This window comes from Argentina silus, assembly GCF_951799395.1.
Source record: "Argentina silus genome assembly, chromosome: 9".
NCBI classification, from domain to species: Eukaryota; Metazoa; Chordata; class Actinopteri; order Argentiniformes; family Argentinidae; genus Argentina; species Argentina silus.
Window position 1 is genome coordinate 11209212 of NC_139663.1, and position 23051 is coordinate 11232262.

The following is a 23051-nucleotide window of genomic DNA, read 5'->3' on the forward strand; positions in this document are numbered from 1 at the left end:
GCAAATTCAAAACTCCAATTGCACTTTACCTCAATTTTCCTGAAATGACAATCATAATCTGGTTATTGATGTTAATATTGTTATTACCAAGAATTTATTCATGGTTTGTATTTTTTCTTGTTGTCTGGTGTCAGAAATGATGGTTGTTAGATGTTTCTTTTTGCTCAAATGCACAACAGTCAGTTTTCATTTCGATCTATGTATTACTGTCATTTACTAGTTGTTTCATTACTATTGTACTGAAATATTATTTATTGAATAATATATTGTTTATTACATGATTGATGTTGTCCTTCTGAATGGCCTTTCATTTCAAATTGAAGGTCACTGACTGCCACCCAAAATCCTTCAGTCTTAATTCAGATTCAAAGGTCCAGGTTGTGTGTATACTGTACATGTAATAAAATCTTAGAGATTTATTTAAATTAATGACAATTCTTAGTTTTTTTAATGTGCGTATGTACCTTGTGTTAAGATTGCGCAAGGCTTTGCTTTCTAAAAAGGGGACACACGTCAATATTTGGTTACTAAAGACAGCAGTGAAATCCTGTGGACAAGGATATTACTGGATATTTGAATTGCAACAGACACACAGCAATGATTACACACGTCACAACACACGCATAACACACGCAGAGCACACAACGTTACACTTACAGAGTGATGAGACAGACACACAGAGATACCATCACACTTAATCCTCTCAAAGAAGAGTCAGGGATGGGGAAGGAGGGAGAGTGCAAGGGATGGGAGAGGGATAGGAAGGCAGCAGATGGCCAGAAATCCTCCTCATTCTTCCCAGACAGCATAGTTGATAATTGCAAACAGGACTGACGTTAGTGTAGGGTACCTGCACGTCAGAGAGAGAGAGCGGGGGGAGCGAGGGAACGCTTCAGGCCACCATCCAGTAAGCTTTAACCGGGTTATCTTCTCTGTGGGTAAAGGTTTATTCAAACAGGGTGAGCTCTGATTGTCTATTGAATAATGTCAGCTCTAATGCTGTTAAAACATTCAATGGCGACTCATACCAGAATGTCTCCAATGACACCAATGTATAGCAGCGAAACTGTTAAGTTACTACTAAGTCTCCCTCTGAATTAAAGCACTAATCTAAGCTATCAACACGTAGCATGAGAGTGCTCTCCCCACAACACATGACATAGTGATGTCACTCAGGGGAGGCTGGTGGAGGCAGAAATCGGAGGACGGGCTCATTGTAATGCATGGAATGGAATAAGGAATGGTACCATTGCTCATTCCATTCCATGCATTACGATGAGATTCCTTATTCCATTCCATGCATTACAATGAGCCCGTCTTCCGATTTCTGCCTCCACCAGCCTTTCCTGATGTGACACCACCAGTGGGGGGTCAGGAATTTAATCATTGGGACCGTCAGCAGAAGGGGAGGTTATGGGGGGCATCATCTGCTCCAAAACCCTATCAGTGGTGTGCTCCTTCAACACATTTAATTAACCTCAATTTAACCACATTCTGTATTTTTGTCACGGAGAGTTTATTTCCCATGTATTTTCATTTGTTAAATATATTAATTAGAAACCACCAGATGGCTGACAACATAGGGTGGAATTCTACTCACACCACAGATAGGAATGCACTGTATAAAACAGACATTGTTCACATTGTTCACAGGAGAAAATCATCCACCGTAATTAAGCATAATTCATGTCAGACAGCACAGTATATAATGGTTTTTCTAAAGGTTTCATGGCCTCTTAAGAAACCACTGAACCCAGTGGCCTCAGTAGTGTGGTTAGTGACTTAAAGATGTGTTCAGTGGTGGGGTTTGTGGTAGAGTGCATTGCGACCTCTAGAGGCATAAGAGTAAGTTGCATGGATGACAAAAAACGCGATCCTTCGTTGAGTGTGAATCTGTCGTTCTCGTCACCATGTCACCATCAGATAGATGCAAAAAAAATTCTTGCAACATATCATGCAATGTGAGTGGAGCTCATCTTAACAACGTTGCATGGAAGACAATAATTGTCAGAAATAATTGACAAAAAGAGGGAGTCATTGAGAAAACTGATAAAATACATTATTTATTAAATACAATTAAAATATAAACAGGGCTCACACCCAGTCAAAGAACATACAGGTAATCACACATACACATACACACACACTCTCTCTCTCTCTCTCTCTCTCTCTCTCTCTTACCACTCCCTCATTCAAACTGAGCAATACAGTAGCTCACACATGACTTTGAAACTAAAATCTGAAATCGTAATACATGTATACAGCACAGTGTAACACTGAATGCGGTCCAACACATTTTGTTCAAATGAATTCAAAGATAAATGAGGCGTAGTGGTGATATGGACATGGCTGTGTCTATCTGTGGTCTGCGTAGTACTGTAGTCCTACCCCAGACTGTTGGGGGTGAAAGTGGGTATAATAAGCCAGTGGGCTCCGGCCTGAGCCCTGAACTAGACAGTCACTGGGGTAGAAAGGTTCAGCTGGAAGCTTGACAGTGGTGTGATTACTTAGGTCCAGGATCAGCTTTCCCTGTCGCCAGTCCTAGCTATATCCATTACACTCTGAAACATCTGACCTGGCCTTTGACCAACACCTAGGGGTGGGGCTCTGTCTACACCACAAGCCCCCTGACTGATCTCTTTGTGTTGTCAATGTCAACACAATATCACGGCAGACCGATTCTGCCATGGCTCCCTCAGGAGTGTGTCCCCTCTGCACATTCACACGCCAGGTTGACATTCAAATCTCAGCCGGTACACAACAATAAATGAATGGCACTGCAGTTCACTCCCTTTTCAAAAACAATATAAGATCTATTGCATTGTACACAATCACTATTTTCATTAGTAATGTGTAGACAATCAATAGTCTACCAGTCTGGTAAATATATAATAAATAAATAAATACATCAATAAATATACAGTCTGTTTCAACTATCTTGTTGTCAATATCATGTCAACATATCAGTTAGCAAAAAGCATTCTTTAGAAAATTTCTATCATAGTTCTAATTCTCTGAATTCTGTCTCTTGACTCTCTATGCCATGGGAGTCACCTCTGCTCTTTTTGTACAGTAAGACAGTGTTTGCCATTGACAGTGCAAGCGTGCCAGTCAGTCCTTGTGTAAATAGCATATTTCGGTTTCATATATTGCTATCTATTCCTCCTTTATTCAGCTCCTCCTTTATTCAACTACCTCCTTTTATTCAGCTCCCTTTCTTTATTCCCTTTATCATTTCTCTCTATCTGTAGAGGCAGTGTGCCACAGTCGTTCTAATGCTCTGTCCATCGTGTCTTCTCTCACACCTGTGTGACCAGGTTCTCTCTGAGGTACACGTTCCCTCCTCTCTGGTCCCCATTCTGGCCCGCACACAACCCTGCCAGAAGTGTCCCATTGAGGGGGGCACAGATGCCCTTGCAGTCAGCCCTGTACATGGGTGGATATTCATCATCCCCATATGGCCCGTATTCACCCTCACCGTCCTCCTCCCTCTCCTCCCCGTCCTCCCAGACAGAGGTGGCGACGTGGGTAAACTCACTGCTGCTGTCCACGCACTCCGTCTCGCGGTGGTAGAAGTAGCTGAAGTTGGAGACGATGACGGGCACGGGCAGTGAGATGGTGAGCACGCCGGCGATGGCGCACATGGAGCCCACCAGCTTCCCCCCCACCGTCACGGGGTACATGTCCCCGTAGCCCACTGTCGTCATGGACACCACCGCCCACCAGAAGGCCTCGGGGATGCTGGTGAAGGCCGTGTCAGGGCTGTCCACCTCGGCGAAGTAGACGGCGCTGGAGAAGAGGATGACTCCGATGAAAAGGAAGAAGATGAGCAGGGCCAGCTCTCGCAAGCTAGCCTTCAGCGTCTGGCCCAGGATCTGCAGGCCTTTGGAGTGGCGCGACAGCTTGAAGATCCTGAACACCCGCACCAGCCTGATGACCCTGACTATGGCCAGAGAGCCTGACCCGGCACCTTTGGACTTGGCCAGCTCCGTGCCCAATGTGACGAAGTAGGGAATGATGGCAAAGAAGTCAATGGTGTTCATCACATCCTTGAAGAACAGCATCTTGCTGGGGGAGCTGAGGAAGCGCATGATGAGCTCAAAGGAGAACCAGCAGATGCACATGGTCTCCACTATGAAGAAGGGGTCATCGAAGGGGCTGGAGGAGGGCGGGACCAGGATTGTGGTATTGGGGATGGTGGGGTGGGGCTGGTAGGTGAATTGCTGGAGGTAGACAGGGAGAGAGGGAAAGTGAGTGTGGGATTATAGCTATAATAAGAGAGTATAGGCAAGGTTAACGACAGGAGGATGATGGGGGAAGGTGGGGGGAAGGTGGGGGGAAGGTGGGGGGAAGGTGGGGGGAAGGTGGGGGGAAGATACAAGATACAAGATCATTGCTCTACTGAAAAGAAATTGCAATAACTTCATGAAATCTTTCGTAAAAGTTTTCGAAATAAACAAGTAGAAGTAGAGGTCAGAGAAGGACAAGGGAAGACCAATGATGAGAGTAATTAGGGGAGGGGGGAGGGAGGGAGGGGAAGTGAGAAGATAAGGTTATTTTAAAGGTGGCAAAGTTTTGCATTGCGTTAGCTATACCCTCTTTACGGTGTTAACTCTTCACTCCCCCCTCTCTCTGTCCCTCTCTCTCTCTCTCTCCCTCTCTCTCTCTCTCTCTCCCTCGCTCTCTCTCTCTCTCTCTCTCTCTCTCTCTCTCTCACTCTCTCTCTCTCTCTCTCCCTCTCTACCGCTCTCTCCCTCTCTCCCTCTCTCTCTTTCTCTCTCTCTCTCTCTCCCTTTCTCTCTTTCTCTCCCCCTCTCTCTTTCTCTCTCTCTATCTACTTTTCTCCACAGACGTTGGTATAAATGTGTTTCTCTTTTTTTTTCTTCTAGTATTTAAATACTAGAAAAACATTACAGAACATGTGACAGGCTAATATAACAGAACAGGAGCTGGAATGACTTAGGCATCTGACACTTCACTTCATCACTGACAATGTTTTCTCAGAAGCAGCCAAGGGCACTGGTATACTTTATTGCACCATAGTGCATCTACAGTACCATACAGTGGCTGAGTGAGTGTGTGAGTGTGTGTGTGTGTGTGTGTGTGTGTGTGTGTGTGTGTGTGTGCGCGCGCGTGCGTGTGTGTGTGTGTGTGTATGTGTTTGTGTTGAATGTCTATCAACCTGTTGAGTCTTGTGTATCTGGGATTTTGCATGAACACTCAAAAACCAAAGCCAAGTTGTCTACATGCCTTTAGGCATATGTGGTGTTCATTTACTTTTGTGCCAGTCATCAAATAGGTGCTCTGTAAGACTCTTTCCATGCCTCTTTCAGTGTGTATGAGTCAGTGTGTTTATTAATACAAACTGGCGTTTAGGTGTTGATGTGCTCTTAGGTTTTCCTTCCTCTATATATAGCCCCTTAGATCTCCAAGGGGTAACGTGAGACATTCTCCTCTTCTCTCTTGTCCTTTGCCCTCCACTCACACTTTCTCTCTCTGTGTCAATAATCTATCAATCCACTCCATCAATTCCAAAGTTACTGGGTTTTCCTGGCAGGGGTGCTAGACCAGAGAGGCACAGAAGGACAGAGATCTAACAGTGAGATAATATAATGTTCTTGGTACAGCAGTCCTCTCTCCTCCTCCTCTTTCCCACCCTGTGCACACTCTGGCCCGCCCTTTCACTCTCTCTCTTTCTCACCTGCCATCCTCCACTCTTTCTAATTCACTGATTCCCTCTCTCCCCTCACCTCTGTTTTTCACTGTGCTTTCGTCCCGTCTCCCTCTCTCACTCCCCATCCCCATCCCCTCCCTTCCTCCCATTTCTAGCCGGGAATCTAAGTGTATCAGATTTAACGACGTGACTAAAATAATCTCAGCAATAACCCGCCTCTCTCCTTCTCCCTCCATTTCTTCCTCGCTCTCCCTTTTCCATGTGGGTCTCGTTCTCGTAACCCTAACCCCAACTCTAACTCTGACCTCACTCCTCGTTGGTGTTCTGTCCTCTGGTAGTACAGTGTGTTTTTGTGTAACACACGCACACTCTCTGTTCCGTGTGAGAGTTGTTGTTGTTGACCCTGTAAGGGGCCTGTTTAGTCAAACAGCGTTTACGTTTCCACAGGGTGACACCTGTCACCAACTGCCACCAACTGCCGTCCTTCCATGTTCACCTCATTAGTCTGACACTGTTCTAACCTCTGTTCTCTTAGCAGCCTATCAGCTGCATTCCCCTCTCTTTCCTCTCCCTTCATTCCACTCCTCCATTGCACCCACTTTTTCATTCCCTTACTCCCTTTTTTATTTCCTTTTTTCTATCATTATCCTGTCCTCTCTGTCTCTCTCTCCCCTCATCCCTCACTCCTGTTTGTTCTGTTCTTCCTCTGTTGCCCTCTGGCATCATCCCTCCCCACACTCTTCTCTCACCTCCCTCAGCTCCTTCTCAGTCCTGAAGTCAGGCAGCGTCTCCAGGCAGAAGATGAGGATGGACACCACGATGACCATGACACTGATGATGGCAATGATGCGGGCACCCCCAGAGGACTCTGGATGCTCAAACAGCATCCAGACGCGGCGCTGAAACTCGTTTTCGGGCAGCGGCCTCTCCTCCTCCTTGGGGAAGCCCTCGTCCGCCTTGAATCGGTCCATGATCTCCTCCCCCAGCTCATAGAAGCGTAGCTCGTCAATGAACACGTCCAGAGCCACATTGGCCGGCCGGCGCAGGCGCCCACCCGACTGGTAGAAGTAGAGGATGGCATCAAAGCAGATACGGTTCCGGTCCAGAAAGATTTCGTTGCGCAGGGGGTCAAAATAGCGCAGCCGGCGGCGAGGGTCCCCCAGCAGTGAGTCAGGAAACTGGGCCAAGGTGCGGAGCTGCGTCTCATAGCGCATCCCTGACACGTTGATGGCCAGTCGCTCCGACAGGGCCCACCCCCCCCTGCACAGAGAGCCTGAGCGGCGGCTCTCCCTCTTGCCCTCGACCCTCTCCTCACTACCGTCCTTCTGGGTCTCCTTCTCTCCCTTCTCCACCATGTTGCGCTGGTCCTTGGTCCTCTTGTCGCTGTCGCTGATCTCCTCTGGAATCTCTTTTTTGTCTCCTGACCCTCCGTCTCCATCTCCATCTCCCTTGTCATGATTCTCCATCCCTTTGTCTTTCTTTTTACCTCTTTTTTTTGTGGAAAGTGTATCCCTTTCTCTAAAGGAAGAAAATGCAAAGATTCTTAAGTTAGCAAGAAAACCAAAAAATAAGTACAACGAAAAAGATGAATAAAGAAATGGAAGCTTGAGAAGAATGATGAATAAGAGGAAGAAGACAAAACACAAAACATTTTTTTTTTTTTATTATGTAACAAATCTTAATCTAATCAGATTACTTTATCAGCCATAAATGTATCTAATGACATTACATTTACATTATGCATACATTATTACTGTATAGTTCAAATGATTTTTTTGAAAATATTATTATTTATTCATTTACCACAAGTTTACCATGTTAGTCATTAATGGGAAAAATACAATTCTGAAAATGTTTAATGTTAATCAGAATGTATATTACTTTTTTTACTTGGAATGGAAAATGTATATGCAGGCATCATACAGTAACATACATTATGATATGAGTCAGGCTCATAAACATCCCACAAGTTACTGCAATATGCCATGCTCATGCTCGTCTGGAGTAAAAGACATAACATATCTCCTGTTAACGAGAAGCAGCCTTCACTTTTCCCTACTCACCCCTTAGTCAGTCAGCTCGTGTTGATAGAGACTAATTACAACTCAAGAGAATCACAGTGTATCCACTACTGTACCTCCACCATGGGATGTCCTTCCCTCCCTCCCTCTGTCTGTCTTTCTGTCTCTCTATCTCTCGCCTGATCTCTCCGTAAGTCTCTCCCTCCCACCTCTATGGGTCAGGTTTGGGGGTGGAGGGCGGGGTGGGCAGGGTCGGGGATCCATTGCTCCTTCAGGGGTAGTGTTAATCTGTCTCCTGATTCTCCAGCGCGGGTGAAGTTAAGATAGTTAAGCTTGTTTGTAGGTCACTGTCTTCAATCTCTCCCCTTCGCTCTCTCTCATGCTCACTATTTCTCTGGGGAATGCTGTCAGGTCGAAATTCAATCCACCGCCTTCTCCTCTCCAACCTCAGCACAGCCTCCTCTCCCCCACCCTCAAATGTCAGCCCCTTGCCCCCCCCCTCTCTCTAACTATCTCTCTCTCTCTCCCTCCCTCTCTTTCTCTCTCCCCCCCCCTCTCTCTGTCACCCACATGCGCATACTCATCACACACTTCTTCCTCAACACACACACTCACTTACAGTACACATGCAAGCCGACACATGCAAGTTTGCAGGGCAAATGTGAAGAAGAAAACACACAAACAAGGGCACTTGTACAGTAGCTATCATTGCCCATAATTGCCCATTTACATGCATGCAGTAATATAATTTATAAGTCATTTTGATGATAATTCCATTGCCACAGAGGTTAGTAGACTAGACTAGTAATGGTTAAGAGTGGTTACGGTTATTCTGCAGAAATGTGAATTTCATTCAGAATTGTATTTGATAATTTGCAAAACTGTGTTAGGATATGCAAAATGTGTATTAGAATTTGCATGGGGTGACTACAAGTCCCATAAAGCCACCAGTGAGCCGAACAAACCTTGTGATTATGAGGAACTTGAAATGCATTATAATCACCTGACAAACAAGGATGTGAAAGTTCGTGTTAAAGTATGAGCAGACAATAAAAAAGGTAAACGGGAATGGTCACATTTTTCTGCTATTGCCCGAAGCAATCAGGTAACGAGTCTCTATTTTCGCAACGCTGCAACTGAATTGTCATCACACAAACCACCTTCCGCTCGCAAATATGTCTGGCACTGGCAGTGCTTTGCGTTACCACGACAAAGTTGTCATTGTGACGGGAGGCTCGAAGGGAATTGGCAGAGGGATTGTCAAAGTATTTGGTAAGGAATGTCATTGCTTGAAATAAGTGAATGTGGAGGGATAAACTTTGAACGGTAAAATGAGGAATAACGCACTAACACTTTGTTTCACTTTCAGTGGAAAATGGGTCCAAAGTTGTGTTCTGTGCCAGAGGAGGTGAGTGTCTTTGAGAGTCATTGGATTGAATCCGGATGAAGAGTTCATGCAAATGAATCCAGATTATTATTATTTTTTAATTCTGGTTTGCATGTAATATTCATTACTTTATTATAATGTATACTCTCTTTTGTTACAGTGGAAGCTGGTCAGGCTTTAGAGGCAGAGCTAAACAGGGCAGGGCCAGGCTCATGCAAATTTGTGTCTTGTGACATCTCCAAAGAAGAGGACATCAAGGTGAGGGCAAAGATTTCTCATTGACTCGTGATATGAAAGTCAAGTGATCATCACAGTATGCACACAGTTTAAAAAAAGGTTTTCCTCAATGGATGCCAAGACCAGTGGTTTTGAGTCGGTCCCATTTATAAGATGGCTTTGATTTTAAAGCCAACATCATACACACACACACAGATAATTAATCAATGTTATTTGTCACTTACATTTCCCTCTACCAGATAAACAGGAATCGTATAGACCTCACACACAGTAACTGCTAAAAGGCCAAGAAAAAAGCATTGGAAGGAAACAGGACATGGCTAGCACAGGAAACACAGAAAACCTAAAATCTCCAAAATCACTCCCTCTCTCTCTCTTGACCTTTGACTTATGAGGGAAAAAATAAGTAAAACATTTCAACTGCAATGTTTGCCTACCCACCGCCCCAGCTTCCACCTGCAGGTTCGCTCTGTGATCACCTACCTAAGTGTAAAGTGTAGGTTTTAAAAGTTTATGGACTCCCTGCCTTAGAATATTGTATTTAATGTTGCTTAACTTCAAGCGGGGAGCTATATCAGAGCGGAGCCATCCACTTACGCCAAACCTAATGTATTACCATTTTCATTAACTTATTAAAACGTGTCCTGACTGAACTCACCCAAAGCCTGCTATAAGTGTCACATTCTTTACTTTGTTCAGTTATTTTTTCGTTATCCCAAGCAACACTCCCAAGTACCACTCCTCAGTCAACAGTGATTGCATACACCCTTATAAACAATAGTCTATGGGAGGCCCTAAAGTCTTGCTCTAACCTGTTTCAGTTGTTTGATTGTGGGTGAGTTTGTTCAGCTGTAACCATTAGTTGAGGGTTATGTCCAGCAGGTTTTTCTGCTCCTTTTTAGTAAATTTCCAACAAGTTTATTGACCATTAAAACAAATAAATACAATATATTCAAACAGACTGCATGGCCTGTTGTTCATGATTTAGGTGTTTAGGTGTTTTTTTTCTCAAACAATCAGGTACTTTATATGCTGATGTATTATTAAGCAATTTTCTTCCTCAATTCTCTGTCAATTTATGACATGGTCAACTCAACTGTGTGACTTTTTTCCCCAGAGGATGATTGCTGTGACCATTGAGAACTATGGTCAAATTGACTGCCTGGTCAACAATGCTGGGTGGCGTAAGTTTATTTCTTATTCACAACAATTCATGTTGTTATATAGTGTGTATGTGTATGTGTATGTGTATGTGTATGTGTGTGTGTGTGTGTGTGTGTGTGTGTATGTTTGTGTGTGTTATATTCATTATATGTTTCTCTATCTCTGCCCCTCTCAGACCCACCTCACAAACCCACTGATGACACTACAGCAGATGAGTTTAGAGATCTGTTGAATCTTAACCTCATCAGCTACTTCCTGGCCTCCAAAGTAAATATTGACCCTCTATTCTCTCTTTTCTTATTTTAGTGTGTGTGTGTGTGTGTGTGTGTGTGTGTGTGTGCGCGTGTGCGTGCGTGTGTGAAATTAGTGAAATTTGTTTTGAAAAAGAGATTGCTGGCACACTTTGTTGTGCTCCGGCTAGGTGTTCAGAGAGAAAACACTCGAACACACACATGACAAACACTTGAAAAAATGAACAAACACTTGAAAAAATAAACATTCTCCACAAGAATCCAATCAATCACAATTTGGTTGTTTCTTTCAATGGACTGTTGTTAGGGTTTACCATATTTTACCGTTTGTGTTTCACCATAGTACTTCCCCCTCTCTCCCATCCTCAGTACGCATTGCCCCACCTACGGAAGTGTCGGGGGAATATCATCAACTTGTCAAGTCTGGTGGCCTCCATTGGCCAGAAACATGCTGTCCCATATGTAGCCACCAAGGTGAGTTGCCACCAAGACTAGGCACCAGTATGCATCATTACTCCCTATCTGAAGTAACATGAGTGGTGTCTTTTTTATTCCACAAGGGGGCAATCATTGCCATGACAAAAGCTATGGCTGTGGATGAGAGTCGCTACCAAGTGAGAGTCAACTGGTGAGTATAACCGGTTTCTATCTCTCATCCTTTTATTTTTTTACTACTTCCTACTGGCTTTTTCCCCTCTTTCTTAAAGGTATTTCTTTTGAGTGGGGCAGTCTCATTCTCATATTTTTCTATTTTATTGGATAGAGATAGTGTACAGAGACAGGAAAGTAAGGAGGAGAGGGCATGGGTCAGATTCGAACCCATGCTGACATGGGGAAAATGTGTACCTTGTAGGCCATGGTGCCAGGCCACTTTTCCCTCTTTCAATGTAGCTTTCTATCCTCTTCCTTATCCTACCCTCTTTTTTTTGCTGTCTAATACTGATGAGTGTGTCCCTCCATAAAACCTCTTTACAAATGAGTGCTCCTATTTTTCTTTCTTTTTTTCTGGGATAGTAATACTGTGAAGTTTTGTAGAGGGTAAGAAACTGTTTCATGTCTGTCGTGTCTTGCAGTATCTCGCCAGGTAATGTGATGACACCTCTATGGGAGGATTTGGCAGGACAGACAGCTGATGCCTCAGCAACCATTCAAGAGGGGGCGAATGCTCAGGCAAGTTGTCATGGGATAAGAGCCAAGAAAGACACTTATGAGCATCGACTTACCACAAAGATTTGTTTTAGTGCTATATTTCAGAACTTATCGTGGCAAGTTGGAGGAGATATATTTTCAAATAAACAAACAATATTGAGTGACACTCAGAAAAACGACCTCCATCTTCTTGAATGTGTATGTTTCTTATCTCAAACAGCTGATTGGTCGCATGGGGACAGAAGCTGAGAGTGGGCTGATGGCCCTGTTCCTGGCAGCTGACGCCACATTCTGCACTGGGATAGACCTGCTGCTGAGTGGAGGTGCCGAACTCAACTACGGGTTCAAGAGCCAGGTCCCATAACCCTTTCATTCTGTGTCTACTTGACCCACGAGACACCTGTTCTACCATTCTGTTTCATATTATTGAACTAATTTACTTTGTGTTACTTTTTGGAGATGTAAGTGTGTTTTAATAAAGGGACTTTTATGATAACTCTGTGGCCTGTCAAATCAATAGTCATGTTCACTCAATAGAGCATGATTCATGATTGCTGCAGAGAAGTTGCAGACATTTCATGCACTTTGAGATTATTCTTGTAATGAGCGCTTTATAAATGTAATAAATAATAATAATTATTATTATTATTTGTCTGGACGACTGTCTGTTTCCTCTTATTAATGACAGAAGCAAAAATAGACAGCAGGTCTAAACGTCTTCTTCCTCAATCTTGTCGAGCATCTCCCAACAGACTGATTTGTAGCTGAACCAAAATGACTTGTTAATAATTTAACATGAAACTAGTTCCGCCAAACACAGATGCATATTTAACACTAACACGCAACAGTGAGAAACAGGAAGTGCAGCGAATATACACTCACCAAACACTTCATTAGGAACACCTGTACACCTTCTCATGGTGGAGGTGGTGTAATGGTGTGGGGAATGTTTTCTTGGCACACTTTGGGCCCGTTAATACCAATCAATCATCGCTTGAATGCCACAGCCTATTTGAGTATTGTTACTGACCATGTGCATCCCTTCATGGCCACAATTTAGGCATCTTCTAATGGCTACTTCCAGCATGATAATGCACCATGTCACAAAGCAAAAGTCGTCTCAAACTGGTTTTATGAACACGACAATGAGTTCCGTGTTCTTCAGTGGCCTTCCCAGTCACCTGATCTGAATCCAATAGAACACCTTTGGGATGTGGTAGAACGGGAAATTCACAACTTTGAAAGTGCACCTGAAAAATCTGCAGGAATTGCGTGATGCAATTATGTCATCATGGACCAGAATCTCAAAGGAATGTTCCAACATCTTGTGGAATCAATGCCACGAAGAACAAAGGGCGGTGAGTGTATTAGGGAACATTATTCTTTAGTTTTTATACATATATTATGTTGGATACAATTAAATAAATCAGATTCCCAGTAGATTTCAACCCATTCGATGGCTTTCAGTTGCACAACTGATGAATGACACATTTTCATTCAGGATAGTGGTTCTTCTAATTTAAGCGTATTGTGATCAATACATTTAGAGTTGTGTTACCATGAAATGTGTCCGGTATTACATCAGCTTTCTAAATACATGAATTAAGGTGAAAGAAAAATACTAATGTGCTGACAAACATCCCTGGAACTCAAAGGACATGAATAGGGGGTCGTCTAATGTATAAGGTCAGCGTTACAGTAGTAAATATGTACAACACAGTGGCTCATGCCTACCCCTCGCAGCACCACGGCCAATCAAGTAGCCCGATTGCTATAACTCCCCGCATGTAGACCAATCGCTGCCATCTGAATTCTTCCTCATTTGAACTCTATTAACCCCATGTATTCGAACCTGGCTAACCTCGCTTGTTTTGTCCAACCACATGGCAGAGATTCGACACGCCTTATTTATTTTTAACTCCTTACTGGCCACTGATCTGAATTGATCTAGATTAGATTATAAGTGATTTGACCAGTATCAATCTTTGTGATTTTGTGGATGAACATCATACGCACAATTACAGTCAAATGGAATTTCCACCTTATTCCTATTCGTACACGAGCTAAAGAGCAATAATCTTGAACATTACACAACATGTGTAAACATTTAAAGGAAAGCTTCAAATCTGTAATTTTAAGGCTATAGTTAATGCTAGATATCTTAATGATTAATCAGGGTGACCAATGCCTTTTGTATAATCATTATAACTATAGAAATGTTGTTGTCATGTCGCCAAGGACATACCCGGAACACAAATGATCACTGTCCTCAGAATTTGCTCCCACACGGAAGGACTTGTCATTCATTACGTACGTATCGGCAATGGCAGCACTGAGGACGGTGAGTCCAAAGATCACTCTGTTTATCTTTCAAATGTCTGTTTATCTTCACCGTCTCTGTCAATAATTAACAGCGAATGGCTAATAGATTATACCGATAAAAGCTAATGGACTTTCACTATTTACTTTTAACCTGATGTGCAAGTCTCGCCCCAGTGGTCTCAATCAGCAATCAAGTTCAGCTAGCTAGCTAGCCCCTGCTTTTGGTAACAATTCAACTCAAGCTGGCGATGAAGACAAAAAGTGGCATTACAAGGAGTTGTAGTGTGATGAATGTTTGTTATAACTTTCACGTGTTTTCATGTCTTTAGCGCGTAAACGAATGCGGGTTTAGCTGTGGCCAATTACAATAATAATTGCAATTATAATCTTTTAAGCAAGTTACAGATGCATGCTGATGCTTTAGTTTATCTGTCTTTTTTTATAGCAACAGACAAATAAAACGTTGATTTACATACATGTCAAGATCTGTTAGTTGTCGTTAGCTGGGATGATGCAACGCATGTCATGCATGTTTAATTAATGTCATATGACGGCTTGCCAGTTGCCACATATACACTCACCGGCCACTTTATTAGGTACACCTGTTCAACTGGTCGATAACGCAAATATCTCATCAGCCAATCACATGGCAGCAACTCAATGCATTTAGGCATGTAGACATGGTCAAGACGACCTGCTGAAGTTCAAACCGAGCATCAGAATGGGGAAGAAAGGTGATTTAAGTGACTTTGAACGTGGCATGGTTGTTGGTGCCAGACGGGCTGATGTGAGTATTTCAGAAACTGCTGATCTACTGGGATTTTCACGCACAACCATCTCTAGGGTTTACAGAGAATGGTCAGAAATAAAGAAAATATCCAGTGAGCGGCAGTTCTCTGGGCGAAAATGCCTTGTTGATGCCAGAGGTCAGAGGAGAATGGCCAGACTGGTTCGCAGATGGGCTATTTTTACATGTTTACTCAGTGCTACAGTTTATGGCTATTACTTTGACTGAGATATTCTTCTGCTAACATGGAAATGAAAGTATTGTGTCAAAATTAAGTTTGCACATGACAGCAACAATGTTCACTCATAAGTTACATGGAGATTACTTTGACTGATGTATTCTGCTTTTATCTTATAGTAAATTGTTATATGTAAAATCATATCATGGTTGTCAGACTGTTCTGTTCTTTTGTGTTGTCGTTATGCCCGTGTTTGGATACGCCTATTAGTGCGTGCGTCCTGTGCGCACGTTTCCTTATGTTTCAGTCACCTCCGGGGATAGTGGGGGTCGCCAGTTTCTGGCACAGTTATTTTGGGGGTCCCGGGCTGAAAAGTTTGGGAACCCCTGGTATAGAGGATGAAGAGGAAGGGAGCCAGAACTGTCCCCCGAGGGGCGCCAGTGTTGCTCACCACCCAGTCCGACACACATCCCTGCAGCCGTACAAACTGTGGACTGTTGGTCAGGTAGTTCGTAATCCAGGAAACAATGGGGGATTCCATCTGCATCCTCAGCAGCTTATCCACAAGTAGTAAGGGCTGTATGGTGTTAAATGCACTGGAGAAGTCAAAGAACATGACCCTCAAAGTGCTGCCAGCGTTATCTAAATGGGGGTGGCTCTGTGTAGCAGGTAGATGATGGCATCATCCACACCAATGTCTGCAGGGAGTCCAAGGATATCTTCACCAGGGGCCTCATGTGCTAGCACCAGTCTTCCCATGGTCTTCATGATGTGGGATGTCAAGGCTATCAGTCTATAGTCATTCAGAACACTGGGGTTCCTTTTCTTTGGTACCGGTACCAGGCAAGATGTTTTCCACATTGATGGGACCTTTTCCAGACTGAGGCTCAGGTTAAAGAGGTACTGGAATACTCCACACAGCTGGTCCGCGCAGACTTTCAACACCCTCAGACTCACACCGTCAGGGCCCGCAGCCTTCTTGGTGCAGAGGTTTCCCAGCTCTCTCTTCACGAGCCGTACTGATGAATACACTGGAGCGGGGGGTGGTGGGGGGGGGTCGTTGGCTGTAGCAGTGGTGCCGGGGGTCAGATTGATGGGTGTTGCAGAATGATGGGGGGGGGGGGGGGGGGGGCACTAAAGAGTTGTGAAGTGAGGAAATGGTGGGGCTGGAGGAGGAGGGGAGGTGTAAATGGAGTCAGAGGGGCTGGAGAGGGAAGGGAGAGCGTTTAAACATGATAAATAGGAATCAAGGGACTACAAACAATATGTGAATTAGCTTAACAAATATATATCAATCATCACCATATAATATTTGATATAGTATTGCCCCAGAATTGATGTTATATCCTAATTACCCTGATGAAATAGTATTGCCCCAGAATAGTAGAATAGTACCAGAGATTAATTGAAATCTTTGAAAAATAGTTTTGTACAGTCCATTATGTGTCCTATGCAGTACAGATAGGCCACTTGTATGGCCAGAGTAAAGAGCCAGCAACATTTGCTAAGACATCGCTTTAGATTAAATTAAATCTTTGAAAAATATTTCTCTACAGTCCAGTTTATAAAAAATATAATAGGCATGTGTAAAATTACATGTAATTGCACAAATGTACATTTTCAAAGATCAAAATTACTTTTTGAAAATTGTATGTACTTTCTGTTGGGTGCTTTGTCCTTATTTCGGGAAAAAAGAAGACAATATTGTGATCCCATCACTTTCCATTCATGTTTAAACTCATTCTTTTATTTGAGGCTCACAGCAGCGCCACTCTTACATTATTTGGGGAGAACCCTGAGTGAAATGCATATTACCGAGGGAGAAGTTTTTGTCATTACATGTGATGGTTTACTGATGGTTTCTTCTGTGATGCTATTTAAAGCGCGCTGCTTGGCTCCAGCTGTCCCTAGGCACATACCACAGACAAAGTGCCAGTACTGAACACACACACACGCACACACACACACACACACACACGCACACACACACACACACACACACACACACACGCACACACACACACACGCACACACACACACACACACACACACACACGACACGCTGACCCGCAAAACAGTAGTGTGTGGTGCTTTGCTGGCCCTCATCTACCTATCGGGGTTGAGAAACAGCAACATGTCACCTTGGCTGAAAGGCACATTGAAAACGTGGCACGAGTTGACTGATTGGACGGCAGTAGCAGGTTCATAAGCTCCTGTTCATGGATTCAACTCTTGTTAGCCCTTAAGCTTTTCAAATGGGTAAAGACTCAGGATCAAGTGGAATGTTTTGTCTTGTTTACTAGGCACTCCATGGACGGTTCATCCAAGCCCTCCCCTTCTCCTTGGGGTCATTGAGGTTTGCCAGCTCCTCATTCAAGGTAATGTAAATGATGGAGTTTGCTGACTCACTGAGACAGATTCACTACTAGTGTCTACTAGTGTCACCACAGCACAACCCACAAGGTTCTTTATGAGTCTGACTTGACAGTACATCCGTTGTTTTTGGAGGACGTAAGTCCTATTCCCATTCCCAGTAATCCATTGGTGAGGTCTCTTTGGATCGAGCCAAGTTGTCAGTGTTCCTGTCCAACTTCAGAGAGAGCATTTTCTTTGTGACATCACTTGACTCTGTTCCCTTTCTTCCCCTACCTCACTTTCTCATGGTTTCATTATCTAATTCCATTTAATTAAAGAGTGTTAATTGGCTCTTAAGATCTACATTAATTCCTCTGCCAAAGCATGCTCTATCAATTATGATGAAGAAAATCATTGTATCGGTCCATGGCTCTCTTCCCCTCTCCTGTCACGTCTGTCTGTTTCTCTCTCTCTCTCGCTCCACTCATGCTCCCCTCTCAGGCTGCAGATCTTATGATCGAGCGCAACGCCGCGCCCAAGCCCAAGCCCGACCCCGCCTCCCTGGTGTTCGGCAAACAGTTCTCTGACCACATGCTGACCATCTATTGGTCAGAGAAAGAAGGATGGGCGGTGCCCCAGATCAAGCCCTTTCAGAACCTGTCGTTGCACCCTGCCACCTCTGCCCTGCACTACTCCATAGAGGTGAGAGAAGGAGCCACACCCAAAGTGTCTCAGTGCCAGATGTAAACAGGGTGTGTGTGTGTGTTACTCCACTGTGTTCAGTTTGGTTTTACAGGGACAATGCACATGAATAAACATGACTGTAAATGTGCCGGTTTTAGCCAATCGGCTAATTTTCAACTGTTGTCCCCGTCAGCTGTTTGAGGGCATGAAGGCGTTCCGAGGAGTTGACAACCACATCCGTCTCTTCAGACCCATGTTGAACATGGAGCGGATGCACCGCAGCGCTGACAGAAGCAGCCTTCCGGTGAGTGGCTCTCGAACCTCCTGCTCCTTCAGGACCTCTAGAAATGCTGGTTCTCATCGAATTGATCACGAAAGGGAAAAAAAAGCAATTGACGATCCCTTTGTTTCGCGCCTCGCTCTCTAGTTGTTTGATAAGGGTGAGCTGTTGGAGTGCATCAACAAGCTGGTGGAGGTGGATCAGGAGTGGGTCCCCTACTCCACAGATGCCAGTCTCTACATCAGACCCACCTTTATAGGGATTGAGGTGAGTGGCTCGGCCTCTCTCACAGACACAGCCAACACCATCCTCACCTGAACCTAAATAAGGACGTTGAACCTTGACGTTCACTGATCCAAGTTTCACTGTCCCAGCCTATGACTCCACTAACACCCATTCTTCCCCCTCATCTCTCCCCCCCCCCTCCGACTTCAGCCTTCTCTGGGCGTTTCCCAGCCAGGACACGCCCTGCTCTTTGTCATCGTGGGACCTGTGGGACCCTACTTCACCACAGGGTCATTCAGCCCGGTGTCTCTGCTGGCTGATCCCGGCTTCGTCAGGGCCTGGAGAGGGGGTGTCGGAGCCTTTAAGATGGGGGGGTGAGCATCAAACCTTCATTTTCACACACATCAATATATGTAGGAGTGTGACTCAGCAATTTCAGAAAGTAACAATGGGTTGGTTTGGAATTTGTAATAGTATTTTGATAGCCGATTCTTATATAACAACATGAAATTGTTATGATGTGGTCTGATTCTATGCCTTGAATCAACATCTGAATGTAGTAAAGTCACTGCCTGTAATGTCATTGTATGGTAATTTAAACCACAACCGCATAAAACACAACCGCATTCCTTGCTATGCTAATTGTTAACTGGTGAACATTAACTTAACAGCTGCAACTCAATTGGCTTCCTCTGCTTGGCCTGCACTGATCTGTAAACACAGGACAAGTTACAGCAAACTGGCTGAGATCCAGGGCCTTCAGATTAGTGCAGATGAAGGAGAGGAGAAGAAGAGGTCACTTTATACTATTGAGATGCCCCCTAGATGTTTTCCTGTATGTCCTCTGGTGGCCATATTACTTTGACCTCTCAAAGCTCTCAATATAAAATAAACACCCCTCTTTACATTCGCTCTTCTCTTTCTCACTCCCCCCCCCCCCCCTCTCTCTGTCTCTCCCCCATGTCGTTCTCACCCTATTTCTCTCTCGCTCGCTCACTCTCTCTCTCTCGCACAGTAACTATGGCCCTACGATAGCGTTGCAGAAAGAGGCGGTGAAGCGGGGCTGTCAGCAGGTCCTGTGGCTGTATGGAGAGCAGGAGGAGATCACTGAGGTCGGCACCATGAACTTCTTCATCTACTGGACCAACCAGGAAGGAGGTCAGACATCTGGATGTCCGTCCATCCGTCTGTCACAGTTCACCTTTCTCTTTATGCCTTTATTTATGTTTGAGTGTTTTTGGAACAGAGCCTAGAATCAAAGCAATATGCCAGGATGATATTTTACATGTTTTGATAATTGAGAGAGTATTGTGTGTTGTTATACTGGCTGAAGTGTGTGTATGTTTTTTTTGTCAGTGCCTATATATATGTGTGTGTGTGTGTGTGTGTGTGTGTGTGTCTGTCTGTCTGTCTGCAGAGAAAGAGTTGCTGACTCCTCCTCTAGATGGCATCATTCTTCCAGGAGTCACCAGACAATCTCTCTTAGACTTGGCCAGAGAATGGGTGAGGGGGATGGAGGAAAAAGGAAGGGGGGAGGGGGAGAAAAAAAGAAAAATAATGAATGGATATTGTAGTTGTAGAGGATGTAGAGGATTTTCTGTTTCTTCCAATGTTTGTTCCGTTCCAATTGTTATTCAACCAGAGAATACAAGAAAAGCCGACAGGAAATTAGTTTTTTTCCATGCGGACAAAGTAAATACCAAGTTGTGTTTTGTTTGGCTTCTCTCAGGGAGAGTTTAAAGTGACAGAGCGCACCATGCGTATGGAGGAGCTGCTGGGGGCTCTGGACTCAGGGAAGATCATGGAGGTGTTTGGTGCAGGAACAGCCTGCGTCGTCTGTCCAGTAGGCAGCCTGCTGTACAGGGGGAAGGTAACCATAACCACCGAAATCATCATCATCGGTCTGTCTGGTTACTCTGTGTTGGTTTGTCTGGTAACTCAGTGTTGCTTTTCTCCAATGTCTGTGTGTCTGTCTTGTTTGTCTATTTGTGTTCCTACCAGACCTCTTTTTCATCTTTTTGTCTTTTTCTTTGTCACCGTCTCTTTGGAAATCAAACTCCTTTCTCTGATGATATGCCTCTCCTCCTCAGACATACCAAATCCCTACCATGCAGAACGGCCCTGACATGGCTAAGAGATTCCACAAGGAGCTGACTGACATGCAGGTAAGCTGCGTTGTGTGCCCTAATGCTTGCCTTTTTTCCTTTCAGCAGTGTACTTACAGATATTAACATTTTACTTTTTAACACCACATGTATTTTGTTTGCTGAAAGCAACAAAATAAAACATTATCCTATTTTTTCGCCTTTCCCTTTTCTGCTCCTTGCTTTACCCAGTATGGACGAAAACAGAGTGAATGGGCACCACTGGTTGTTTAATTGGCCGTTTGCACATGCCAATCATATCAAGACTAGTCCCCCAGTTCCATCTTCAAGACCACCAGCTTCTCTTCAACCCATAAATGCACTCCCACTGATCAGCTGGCTGGCTGGGGGACAAGAACATGGATTTGTCGGTTTCTCCTCCTAGGTAACTTTGACCTTGATGTCTGTTTCATGTGTTTCTGTGTGAACTTTTAAAGGGATAGGGGTTAGTTGTTTGATTGTAACAAACAGCTTTTATTCAAAACCAATAGTTACACCATATATGCAATGCTGTGAAATGGCAGCACGTTTCACAAAGCTAACTCACTCTGTGTATTTCTGCAGAAGGAAACATTTTATACTACTTTTCTTTTCTGTATGTGTCTATTCACTCATTCATTCATTCATTCATCATAGGACAGGTTAAGCAAAAGAGGATCCTCCTCAAAGCTTTTAGATGGCACAAATACTACTTAAACAGCAGATAGCACAGACCAATGTATTCATATTGGGATATATGCAATACAAGCAGCTATTTGTTCCTTTTGTAGGGCATTTTGGTGTATTTAAAACAGAGGAGTAACTTTTTACAGGTGCTGCATTGCATTTTAGGCCAAGACATTCTCAATGGCTGTAGGAATGGCCTATAGGAAATCAAATCGGTATCATGGGATTTATTTTAACATGTTACTTTCTGTCACAGATATCTGATATTCAAACACCTCTCCTATGTCAGGAGAGGTATTTGAATATAGTTTTTTTAGATACAGGTCTAGAAATATTTATACATGCCGCTTTGACACAAGAGGAGCTTTTTAACAATGTGATAGAAATGAGTTTACAGTGACCTTTGTCTGTGTGTGTGTGCGTGTGCGAGACTGAATGTTTGAGAGACAACATGAGAACTAGTGAGTGTGTGTATGAGTGTCTGTCTTGATTGGAAAGATGCCACTAAGACAAAAAAAATAATGTTTAAAAAGATTGAGATTTTAGAAGGAGAGGTCAAGGTGAACTCAAGTATGCACAAGTAGAGGGGTAAGGTTAGTCCACATACTGTAGATGCAGTTCCAGAGTACGAGAGAGAGACCACTTTCAATAGACTGTCAGGGCTGTCAGTGGCTCCTGCACTAGGTGTGTAATCAATGTCAACATGTATGGTAACAATGAGTTGTGTTTTTAAGAATAAGAGCTCTGTAGGTTTTATTGTTATTTTATTGTTTTTCTCGCATTGGTTATGGATTGGACCTACTGTCTTCCTATGCTTTTGTCATATCCATCGTATTAACTGTATATCCAGCTTTGTTTCACCCAGCTGCTTTCCCTTCTTTCTTTTTTTAATGTATTGGACTCTTTCATACAAGGTTAACACTCCATCTGCCTGTCCCTTTCCTCTGTCTAAGTGCCTGACCGAGTGTATTATCTATGTCCTGTTGATCTATAACAAGTGTTTTTATAGTGACTCTGCTAAGAGCTATCCTGCTCAAGCCTTTGTTGAGTTTAGTTGTTTTCGTGAGTCACTGTTACTTTTCAACTTTGCTGTTACTATATTTTTACAAATAAATATGATCTGTGTTCCATTTCTGACGAGGTGTGGTTATTCATAAGGACTCCTAATTGCTGTGTTGCTGTTTTCTTGGTTAATTTTCAGAATGGATTGGACCCTATGGCCATATTTATAAAACAAAATAAAATGGCTGTGCATGATAGGAATGAAATCTGTCAAATACTCTTATTTCAGCTGCATGAGATTTGAAAGTCACAATATCGAGGCTGACTCGGAGAGTGAGGTGCTGTTCAGACCCGCAGTTACTTCTGACAGGCTGCAGGGAGCAGTAACCTCCTTCATGGTGGGAAACATTCATGATGACCAATCATGAATGTTTTGTAAACGTGTACCTGAATAAAGAAAATCCCTACATGCCGAGATGTACAGACTGGTAGGATATAAATCATTATGGTATTTGAGAGATCTAT

The 23051-nt window shown here is 43.7% G+C and overlaps 2 protein-coding genes across 4 annotated transcripts; one reads left to right on the forward strand and one right to left on the reverse strand.

The window, feature by feature from the left end:
* Nucleotides 1-2096: 2096 nt before the first annotated feature.
* On the reverse strand, nt 2097-8079 carry kcna7 (potassium voltage-gated channel, shaker-related subfamily, member 7). Of its 2 annotated transcripts, none has more exons than XM_083677334.1 (3): nt 7812-8079; nt 6424-7192; nt 2097-4223 (listed from the first exon to the last, which is right to left on the reverse strand). In XM_083677334.1, exons 2-3 carry the CDS (start codon nt 7138-7140, stop codon nt 3300-3302), a joined length of 1641 nt encoding a protein of 546 aa, XP_083533460.1. In that variant the 5' UTR covers nt 7141-7192; nt 7812-8079; the 3' UTR covers nt 2097-3299. The 2 variants fall into 2 exon arrangements, with proteins under 2 accessions (XP_083533460.1, XP_083533459.1); XM_083677333.1 differs by having other exon boundaries at nt 7738-7859.
* Nucleotides 8080-8667: 588 nt separating this feature from the next.
* On the forward strand, nt 8668-22654 carry LOC310809774 (branched-chain-amino-acid aminotransferase, cytosolic-like). Of its 2 annotated transcripts, XM_083677222.1 has the most exons (18): nt 8668-8967; nt 9065-9103; nt 9243-9340; nt 10437-10503; nt 10659-10750; nt 11104-11208; nt 11295-11362; nt 11808-11904; nt 17474-17548; nt 18027-18227; nt 18403-18513; nt 18637-18756; nt 18925-19088; nt 19730-19872; nt 20132-20217; nt 20444-20584; nt 20805-20879; nt 21051-22654. In XM_083677222.1, exons 1-18 carry the CDS (start codon nt 8871-8873, stop codon nt 21090-21092), a joined length of 1821 nt encoding a protein of 606 aa, XP_083533348.1. In that variant the 5' UTR covers nt 8668-8870; the 3' UTR covers nt 21093-22654. The 2 variants fall into 2 exon arrangements, with proteins under 2 accessions (XP_083533348.1, XP_083533347.1); XM_083677221.1 differs by lacking the exons at nt 8668-8967; nt 9065-9103; nt 9243-9340; ... (3 more) ...; nt 11295-11362; nt 11808-11904 and adding an exon at nt 14162-14224.
* The last annotated feature ends 397 nt before the right edge of the window (nt 22655-23051 follow it).